Source organism: Asparagus officinalis, chromosome 9 (genome assembly GCF_001876935.1).
Source record: "Asparagus officinalis chromosome 9, Aspof.V1, whole genome shotgun sequence".
NCBI classification, from domain to species: domain Eukaryota; kingdom Viridiplantae; phylum Streptophyta; class Magnoliopsida; order Asparagales; family Asparagaceae; genus Asparagus; species Asparagus officinalis.
In genome coordinates, this window is record NC_033802.1 from 65,118,371 (window position 1) to 65,129,576 (window position 11,206).

General features: G+C 38.4%; 2 protein-coding genes across 2 annotated transcripts in view; one reads left to right on the forward strand and one right to left on the reverse strand.

Annotated features, from left to right (window-relative positions):
- On the forward strand, nt 713–5,893 carry LOC109824517 (calnexin homolog). The gene is made up of 6 exons (XM_020391135.1): nt 713–883; nt 983–1,052; nt 3,688–4,817; nt 4,920–4,991; nt 5,326–5,445; nt 5,543–5,893. The coding sequence occupies exons 1-6, from the start codon at nt 800–802 to the stop codon at nt 5,681–5,683; spliced, it is 1,617 nt and encodes a 538-aa protein (XP_020246724.1). The 5' UTR covers nt 713–799; the 3' UTR covers nt 5,684–5,893.
- LOC109824516 (ribonuclease TUDOR 2-like) overlaps nt 9,407–11,206 on the reverse strand; it is a 12,504-nt gene continuing 10,704 nt past the window's right edge. The window contains exon 17 of the mRNA XM_020391134.1: nt 9,407–9,893. Within this exon, the coding sequence (XP_020246723.1) occupies nt 9,702–9,893 (192 nt within the window). The 3' untranslated portion in view covers nt 9,407–9,701. The remainder of the gene's footprint in view (nt 9,894–11,206) is intronic.

An 11,206-nucleotide genomic window follows, 5' to 3' on the forward strand; every position in this document is an offset into this window, starting at 1 on the left:
ACTATAATTGATCATACAGTTATTTATATACAGTTTTATCGTATAATTTATTCATTTAAATAAAATTATAATTGTTCAGAATTTATATTGCTGTACAAGTCATTTTTTTTTATTCTTTTTATTGTAGCCAACAAAAAAGTAAAAAACATGAAAAAAAACAGAGATGCTATTGTACAAAACACGTGCACTATACTAGTAAAAAATAAATACGAATCTAATTGCTATTTATAAACACTTTAATTGCATGTTGGAGGTGCTTAACTTTAATTGCAGCGTTGGAGTGCTTATGTTGCTGTAATTATATTTATTTATTTATTTTTACATGTTAGATCGTTTTCTTGGAAAATTATCACGCTGCTACAAACATAGATCCTTGTCATAAAAATGACTCATTGTAGCAATACAATCTGAAAATTACAATTGATACAATAAAATTGTAACTGCAATTTTTATAGTCCCTTATAATTACATTGCACACGTTATAGGTTGTAACTATAATTATTTTTACATGAAACTAAAGAGGCCGAATAATATATATCATAAGAGTAATTAATTTTCCATTTTAAGATTTTAACACCCGTATTTAAAAGACCTTCGTTCGAACGAAGACGTAGCTGGATGACGTGTCAAAATACTATTGGACGGTGCCACGCTCTCTCGAATATCATTGGTCGAGCCACCTCACCCCCAGTCTTTTTATTAGTGAGCTCAAATCTCAGTTCACAAATCAAAGCTAGGGTTTTCTCAAAAAGATCTCTTTATTTTATTTCATTTCCCCCCCTCTCTTTATGAGATTGCAATGATGGGGAAGTTGCAGATCTCGTCTCAGATCCTCTTGCTCTTGATCGCTTGCTCCACGACTCAGATTTGGGCTTCAGATGCAGTAATTTTTCTTGATTCCCCTTATTTTTTTTCGGCGATTTTGTTTCAATTATCGTAGTTTTTGGGGGGGCGAAGACTAAAGTTTTGATTGTTTTCCCAGTTATTTTACGAATCATTTGATGAAGCATTCGAGGGGCGCTGGATCGTCTCAGAGAAAGATGAATACGGAGGTATCGCGTTTCGAATCTGAATGATTTACTTTACGATCTCTTCGTTTTGGAGTTGGAAATGGGTTCTTTTGGTTGAATTTGGTGTAGATCTGCGGTTTTGTCAAGGTTTTAGGGCTTTTGTAGTTTAGGGTTTAAGAGTAGTTCTGGTAATTGAAGAAAGTTTGGTGCAAATGTATCAATTTTCATGATTATTAGTTTTGAGTAAAGAAATTTAGGTCTTTCTGGTATATAAGAGTAAAAATTTTCACTTTTAGAGTGGCAGACCTAAGTAATAGGTGAAGGAAATGGTTACCAGATAACTAAAGTCGAAATTCTATTTGGATCTGGGTCTTTGATATGGGATTTCAAGGGGCAAAGATAGTGTATTTACAATTTTATGGAATGGGATAGATTTGCTCATCTGTATTATTTGCTACCTTCGATTTGCAAATGGTTGTTTGTCTCAGCTCTGGCTGGCCCTGTAAGTGATAATACGATACCTAGCTAATAAGGAAAATACATCAGCTACTTGCACGTGCGTAAATATATTTTGGTGCTTCATTTATGGGTGCAAAGGATTGAGCTCTTTTGTTGGGTTCGTTAAGGAAAACTCAAAACTGTGATATTATATGTAGTAAACTTTCCAAGTATATGCATTGCCTGAATACGACAATATAAGTGAATATAAATTTCAATCAATGACATTAGTACTCTTTAAGTTTTAGAAGATTTGATATTTAATCAACTCTTCGTTCAACTCATGATAGAATGGCGGAGGAAGCGAAATTTTATAGTCATTCTACGCAGGGCATGCTCGTCTCAAGAGATGATGCTAAGGACAATTTTTTTAAAAAAGCCTCATTTTAAAATTTATTAAGCAAAACTGACCATTTAGACATTTAATAAGCAAAACCGACCCTTTTCAAAAGAAAATGGTTGGTTTTGCAGTAAACAGTTATTAGCGAAGTGCACGGGACTAGTAGTCCCGTGCACTTCACTGGAAGAGATCAAATTCTTTCTCCTCTAATGGCGGAATAAGATTGTTCACTTATTCCTATTTCACAGTTCTCAAAATAACACAAATTTATTCATGAATTGCAAACTAACACCAATAAGCATAATAATATGTATCAGTGAAAAATACAAACAAAGAGGGGGAAAAAAGAAAAGAAAGGGGTGGAAGTGGATGCGAAGGGGTGGAAGTGGATGCGAAGGGGTGGAAGTGGATGCGAAGCCGGAGGATGAGATCCGAGGACAAGAAGACGGAGAGGGCGAGGATTTAGTCGCGGAGCTCCGACGATCTCCCTTCTCGGGCGGCAATCACGGCGAGGAGGCGCTCCCGGAGGCACGAGGCGCAGACGCCGAAGCCGAGCGATTTTAAAGAGCGATTTTTTTTGGGGTCTGTCACAGCGATTTTTTTTTGGCTCTGTCACGGGCGAGGGGTGTTCAGTCACGGTAATTAAAGTGACGAGTAGGGCAATTAAAGTGAAGTGCATGGGACTACTAGTCCCGTGCACTTAAGCTAATAACTGTTTGTTGCAAAACCGACCATTTTCTTTTGAAAATGGTCAGTTTTGCTCATTAAATGTCCAACTGGTCGGTTTTGCTTAATAATTTTTAAAAAGAGAGTTTGTTTTAAAAATTTGTCCTGATGCTAAAGATCATAAGGATAATTATATAGATGAATTAGTTGCAAGTATAAATTATGGAGAATAAGGGTTTATTTGCCTGTATTATTTCTATATACTTCTGTTTCCTTGGAGCGTATTTGACAGAGTGTTCCAAATCAGGTTTATATAGCCTTTTACGACACGAAAAAAAGAGGCTGCAATATGTAATTGAGTTTCACTTTCAAAATGCACTTAAAAGATGAAGGAAAATCATTGTTGAATGGTAGAATAGTGATTTTTGGGGTGATTTGAAGAAGTATATGTAATTTACATTATATAGAATAAAACAAAAGGTATTTTGAGGGGAAAAAAATCTTCAATTGCAGTTCTGCATAATTCCATAATTCCTTTTCCTGTGCATGTTTCTTAGTGTTACAGTTGGATTTCTTAGTTCATTAACCAAGAGAAGGACTCGTGGTTAAAATGTGGTTGAAATTCCACAAACTATCTAGCTAGATCTCGCTGGGTAATATACCTTAAGGAGAGATTAAAGCTTTTTCACAAGGGAGGTGTAAAACAATTGATGGAAGATAGCTTTTGTTATCATGTGTAGGATTATCCCTCAAGTACTTGATGAGCTAAGATCGCAAAAGAAATCTTCGATCTTGTTTACTATGGTTACATCCTTAGTTTCTTATCGCTCAGATTTTTTTCATCTTTGGTCGTTGCAATTGAACTTTAGGAAGCTCCTGTATCTATCATCATTTTGTTTTGCAAATTTTGGAATTTTGGTTACCATCCTTTTTGGGATCCATGTTCCTGTATCTGTCATCTTTTTGTTTTGTAAGTTTTGGAATTTCAGTTACTACTCCTTTTGCAATTCTAGATTGTATATTGATTCAACTTCACACATTTTATCTGTGAATAATGATAAGAATAATTCTAAAAGAGGCTTCAATATTAGTGTATGGAACAAAAATAAATGGCTATCATATCTTAATTTTTCTTAATATCTTTGGTTTCTTGACTAAAATATGTGTGTGCAGGTGTATGGAAACATTCAAAGAGTGAGGGACATGACGACTATGGCCTTCTAGTGAGTGAAAAGGCAAGGAAGTATGCCATTGTTAAGGAGCTGGAGAAGCCTGTCAGCCTCAAGGACGGTACCATTGTTCTTCAATTTGAAACAAGGCTTCAGAGTGGGCTCGAGTGTGGAGGTGCATATCTTAAATACCTCCGACCTCAGGAAGCCGGATGGATCCCCAAGGAGTTTGACAATGAATCCCCCTATACTATCATGTTTGGCCCTGATAAGTGCGGGTCCACCAACAAGGTCCATTTCATCCTTAAGCACAAGAATCCCAAGACTGGGAAGTTTGTTGAGCATCATCTCAAGTACCCACCGTCAGTCCCATCTGACAAACTTTCTCATGTCTACACTGCAATTCTGAAACCTGACAACGAGGTTCGTATTTTGGTGGACGGTGAAGAGAAAAAGAAGGCCAATTTCTTGTCTACCGATGATTTTGAGCCGGCTCTCATTCCACCCCAGACAATCCCCGACCCTGAGGACAAGAAGCCTGAGGACTGGGATGAGAGGGCCAAAATCCCGGACCCTGATGCTGTGAAGCCCGAGGATTGGGATGAGGATGCTCCGATGGAGATTGAGGATGAGGAAGCTGTTAAGCCTGAAGGGTGGTTGGATGACGAGCCTGAGGAAATTGATGACCCTGAAGCCACCAAGCCTGAAGATTGGGATGATGAAGAGGATGGAGAATGGGAGGCACCTAAAGTTGACAACCCAAAGTGTGAAGCTGCCCCTGGTTGTGGTGAGTGGAAGAGACCGACCAAGAGGAATCCAGCTTACAAAGGGAAGTGGCATGCTCCTCTTATCGACAACCCTAACTATAAGGGAATCTGGAAGCCACAGGAGATTCCCAACCCCGAGTACTTTGAGCTTGATAGGCCTGATTTTGAGCCAATTGCTGCTATTGGAATTGAGATTTGGACGATGCAGGATGGCATTTTGTTTGACAACATTTTGATAGCGAGTGACGAGAAGGTGGCGGAGTCGTATCGGGAAAAGACTTGGAAGCCGAAGTACGAAGTTGAGAAAGCAAAGCAGAAGGAAGAGGAGGAAGCCGCAGGTCTCTCGAGTGGGCTTTCAAGCATTCAGGTGATATATCTGTTCTCTTTATGCCCATCATACAGTAGGCTGTTCATCATTTTGTTTGTTATGTTACGTCCCCTCAATAACACGATTTATTTGCAATTGCAGAAGAAGGTATTTGATGTTCTTTACAAGGTGGCAGACATTCCTTTCCTGGAGAAATATAAGATCCAGATCATTGTAAGTACACTTTCCAATTTCCAATGTGCCTGCATTTCTTATTATACTTGACATTATTCCTTCAAATAGTTGCTTCTGTACACACTGTAACTTTCGGTAGTACTTCATTTAAAAAAAAACTGATCTGTCCATGTACACACATAGGTAGGTTTTAACTACAAAAGGCAACTAAACTTGTTACGTTAACCTAGCGGTTCACTCCGCAAAAAGTAATTTATAGATTTTCTAGCTCATGAAGTAGCGTAACCCTCGCAAGCAGAGACTCGTTCGAAACCTACTGTTCTGATTTTTGCTAGTTTGTCCTGTTCTAATAATAAGTATGGTCTCCGTGCAGGATCTCATTGAGAAGGGAGAAAGCCAGCCGAACATCACAATTGGCATCCTCGTCTCCATCGCTGTTGTCCTCTTGACCATCATCTTTAAGATTCTCCTCGGTGGGAAGAAGAAACCTGTGGTGAGTAACTTGCTCCCTCGCCATTTCATAACACGCTCCTTGCTTTTTTTAAAAAAAAACTCGTCTAAAAAACGCTCTTCTTCTTCTTCTTTTACAGGCACCAGCAGCACCCGCTCCAGAAACCAAGAGCCCCGACGCTTCTGCTACCGAAGCAGAAACGAGCGCAGCTGGCAACGAAGAGGATGAGAAAGAGGATGCTTCGGCTCCCCGCCCCCGGAGATCTAGGAGAGAAACATAGTCATTAATTTGTTAGGGTTTTTTCAGTTTTGAACTTTGGTCATTTGTTATGCTACATCTCCCCTGCGTACTCTTTTTTTCTAGCTAGATTTTTGTATTGTTTTTGAGTGTATATGGGATCTGGATTCTATCAGTCCAGTTCTTGTTATGACGATCGTTGTTACGGTTTACCTGACAAATTTTACGAAATCTTTTACGCTCCTTTATCTAATTAATGGCTTCCCTGTTTAATCGTGTCAGAAATCATGCCCAATTCCTCTCAAAAAGGCTGGATTTGGGTTTCCTGAAATTACCACTGTTTGAGCCACTTTATAGAATAGCAATTCTATAAATTTTTTTTGAACCAAACTCAAAATTAGGATTCAGTTGGATTCCATTAATTACGAAAACGCCACTGTCAGGTCCAAATATCATTCCTATTCCATAAACTTGGTGAAACAAACATGCCCTTCGAGCAAGTGCATCAAGCTTCCAGTTGAGCTCTCAGTTAGGAGTCCTAGTCAGTAAGCTCTCAAGCATTTTGAAATAAAAAAATTATAAAAATAAGTTTTGGGAGCACCTCCTTATTTTATGGAGCTTCAACAAGCTTTTAGTTAGGAGCTCTAACTAGGGGTGGAAATGAACCAAATAATTAATAAATGGTTCGATAATTGTTCGAATAACTATTCGGTCATATTCGATTCAATAGTTCATTTATCACTAAACAAATATTTTTTAGTATTCGAGTTTATTAACGAATAGAATTTAACCAGATGTATATTCGATTCATTTGTCTATTAATATTCGTTTAAAATTTGATCACATCTTATTATTTGTATTATTGCACATATAATGTCATATTTTTAACCCACTTATCATTTCTACTTAAGTTTTATATATAGATTTTAAGACTTAAATAATCTTAAATCTGTTTTCTAATTAAAATTTTGATTTAAATATATATACATCATATATTATAAAGAAATAATTTTTATTTATGAATTTTAATACTATTTGAAAATCAAACTCTTTAGCGAAATAAATATACTTTGATATTCGATAAGTATTCGTGAATATTTATGAATATTTATCAAATACCAATTATTCGAGTTCGAATTCGAAAAACTAGATATATGAATATTAGAGTCCGCATTCGAATTCGATAATTTTAAACAAATACAAATATGAACACCTTAAGATTCGATTCGATTCGATCATTTACCACCCCTAGCTCTAACAATATCAAAAAAACCCCTCTTCTATCAAAAAAACCTCACTTCTATTGCAAAGATACAAAGAGCAAATACTTTTTCGTAAAAAAAAAATATTTCTTTAAAGCTTAGGTTTAAAAGTAAGGGGGTTTTTGAAATTTTTTTTTAATGCTTGGGAGCTCCCAAGAGCTCCGATGGGCCCCATTGGCCACATCAGCCCAAGGAGCCCCTTGGAAGCTTGCTGAGAGATTGTTGGAGGGGGTTTTAAGGGCTCTCACCGTCACGTAGGCCTTGAGAGCAGCGGTGGGAGCTTGATACACTTGCTCTTACAACCTTCGGCTCGCTGCGCTAATAATCCAAAGAAACAAGGACGGATATCCACTGTTTTTAACAAATATGATGGCGAAACCATAGAGAGCTACAGAAAATTTCCGGGCCCCGCTTACTGGGCTGACAAAAAAACTCCACGTCAACAACATATCAGGATCCAAAATCTCTTTTAACCAGAGCATTTGATATTCAAACGAGCGCAACATATCACCATATTATCCATAACAAACTACGGATAATAGCTGTCATATCTCTCTCTTTTTTTTATATGAGTGATTGAAGTCATATAAACTAATCGATATGCTTAGATATTTATTAGAGGCTTTATAAAATTATCTGAGACCGTGTAACTGTCAGATGTAAGGTATTGAGGCCATTTTGATGGCATCATTTGGAGACGCATCATCGAAGAACTGGAAATATATGAGCATCACTCGTTTTGTTTTGTTTCATATTAACCTTGATATGATGTTTTTCATTTTGTTTCTTGATTTTTTTATGTTGTTTGGTTGCTTAATGGGGTACTAAGAGTTCTTATCGGAGTATCTTGACACTGTTGTAGAAATTTTATCTACGAGCAAAGTTGGAAGAGGAATAAGTATTAGTACATATTTGATTGTAGAAATTTTTTCTTGGTGAATTTATTTTTTAAACTATTGGCCGCCTTTTACCGGAGAATGGTGTGATTTTGCTGTGTTGTTGATATAATTAAGCAGGAATTTAAAATTTTTCTTTTGATTAATGGGTGTTAACAATCCATAGAATTTTACATGTAAAATATGCAATTTTAATTTGTTTGGAAGGAAGAAATCTAAATATAATTTCTATATCAGAGGCTACTAACTTTATCATCTTCGTAATAGTCAAGCTTCTATTGCATGTTATTAGAATGTGAGTCATGGAAACAATTACCCATCCGGCTGGTGAATAATGTACCTCAAAATATTGAATTTAACTCTCTCCCTTTTGTTGTGTTATTGTTTAAGCTTGAGTGTCTACTTTTTCTACTATTAATATTTTAGATTAGAACTTAACAACAATTGTCCGAATTGAGAAAGATACTGAAATTAAGAGAGAGAGAGAGAGAGAGCCAAAAATTCAACAACAATGCACAAACAATAGTATGGGTGTGTTTGGTAATCAATGTGTTTTTTTTTGTTGTATTTTTGTAAAAAAACACTATGTCATGGCGTTTCTTTTTCAAATGTGTTTTGAAAATACCATTTTGGTCAAACTAGTTTGACCATTTATATAGCGTCAGTGGGCGGGGCGGACGGCGGCAACGGTCGGTTGGCGGGTGGCCGGCAGCGGCCGACGGGCGAACGACGACTGTCGGCTACCGACAAGTAGGCGGCACAAGTGGCCGGCGACAGGCCGGCGGGTGGCAGGTGGCGGCGACAGGCCGACGGGCGTGGCGGGTGGTCGATGGACGGCGGGTGGCCGGGGACGGCCGACGGATGGCGGTGGGTGGTGCCGGTGGTGAACTGCACGCGCCGGGTGGAGGGTGAGCGCGGCGGTCGTCGACGGGCGGCGACGATCGCCAGCGCGTGAGGGTGGCGACGGTGGCGGTGAAGGGTGGCTGGCCGCCGGCTGACGGGCGGAGGCGGCAGGCCGGGGAGCCGGTGGCGGTGGTGGCGACGACGGGCAGCCGGGGATCGGCCAACGTGGGCGGCAGCGGCGGCGGCCGGACAACGGGCCTGGCGTGGCGGTGGGGTGGGCGGCGAGGTGGCCGGCCAGGCGCGGGCGAGCCGGCTATACGGCGGCTTAGATGAAAAAACATAATCTTATAACACATTTTTGGTGTTTTGAGAAAATTGTTTAATTTTTAGATTTTGTAAAGGAACAAGTCAAAAAAATGTCCCGGTTATCGAACGTATTTCTTTGTTTTTGTTAAAAAAAACAAAAACGACAAAAACGCCACGATTGCCAAATGCTCCTATATGTAAGTACACATAAAATGGCAGCACAAACAAACAGCAACGCTAGCCTGTGCTTTGCACGGGGGTAAATACTAGTTACCTTTGATGCGCCATCGACGTAATAAACCAAAACCACTGAATACTCTTCTCCAGCTGTCATCGGCCACCAAGGAACCTTCAACATCTTGTATATTCTGCATTTTTTTGCTACATCAAACGGCTCAGTACCCTTCACAATTTCTCTCTGAAGAAGATCACAACAGAAATTTCTCAAAGATGAACAACGAGAAACTTTTATCGAGTCCGTACTATGTAAAGGTCACGGGTGCGCCATTAAAGACGCAAGTACAAATTACTTAAATTATTTGCCGTCACATACCACTAAATTTATTAACCATATCCCAAAATTTTTAACTTGCAACTGATACAACACAACTCGATATAAATATCGTTTTGTAGTTGACGGTAAACACAATGTCTCATAACCGCGACTACGATAAAAACTCTCCCCATTAAATGAAGTCCTTCAACAAACAAAGCTTCTCAACTTCGAAACGATAACCCTAACGGGTTTTTACCCCTATTTACCGCGTCCTGCAGGTTTTCTAGCAGGTGGAGCAGACTCCTCGTCGTCAGATTGGACGTCTCCATACTGCCAAATTCCCATTCTGCCCTTCTTCGCTTTGTCTTGGAACTCCTCGAGGTTGTCAATAGCCAATTTCCTCTCCCTGGTATCCCACCTCTTTCTTCTTTCTAATCTACCAAGCCCTTCCTGCATTTGTATAAACGGATTTTTATTAGACTAGATCACAAAAATATTGCCACTCAGGAAAGGCTAATTTTCACTTTAAAATTCACAATTAACCCACTTTTTTCAGTTTGATACCGCAAAGTCTAATATCATATCACTTTGACGCCCTTGTCCAGATTTCTCTCTGTTTAATTGAATTTGTATCATGTGCTTAGCATGTGATCGATACATTTAAGTTAATGTCCTGTAGCTAGAGATCCAACCACCTAAATGTTCTCAGTAGCAGTGAACAAACATAACAGAAAAACTAACGATCTGGACAGGGGTAATAAAGTGAAATGGGATTGCAACTATGTTACCCGGGCACATCTATCATGAAGTTGTAGCGGTACCCGACACGTACCGAACACCGACACTCCTTGGACATTACCTGGGTACTTCTAAGTATTGTACCTGTAGCATACACTGACCTGGGACACTCCTTGAATATTCATGTAGATTTATTCAAACACGTAGTCAATTATCTCATACATTTTAAACTAAATACTAGTCATGCCCTTCATGTATGTTTGTCCTACAATTAAAAAACAAGTGTTTCCCAATTTATAATCTACATAATAAAAGAAACATAAAATGTCGTAGGAATTTTAATCCACATAACATGTGAATGGAATCTTATGTAAATTATTAATTTCAATATATGTCAATAGTCATGTTCCCATACCCGTATCCATGAAACATCAGATTGGAACTTTAGGGTATCAAAGCGTTAGAAAAATACTTTGGGGGTATCAAAGTGAATAAATGGAAAAACTATGGGGTTTCAAAGTGAAAATAAACCTAAAGAAATGAAGTAACCTAAAATAATGTTGTTTAAGGGATCAAGCATTGTTCATAAAACATAAAAATAAAGTTCTTTCTCAAGTTATGAGCTTTGCTCACAAAGGTTGGTTTATATCTCCAAATGACATTTTCAGATGCGTTCTAGTCTAACTAGCATACTTCCAAGATTCAGAGCCCAAGCATCAGAATTCAGAAACAAGTGCACGGAAACAGAACTCAAAAAATATAGACGGTAATGAAGGCAACACAGAAATATTGGCATGCCAGATTCAAGTTACTTTGAACTTTAGAGAGAAGACGAGCAAATGAAGACAATCAGAAATGTTGACATGCTAAGTTCAAGTTACTCTGAACATAGAGACAAGATATTTAGAAGTTGGCACAGTTAAATCGGTCAAGGAATCACATCTTGTCTTTTCTTACTAGAAAGAAAATACAATATGTAATTTACTCAATCAATCAAAGGTTAATTATTCAAATATAAAATTTCC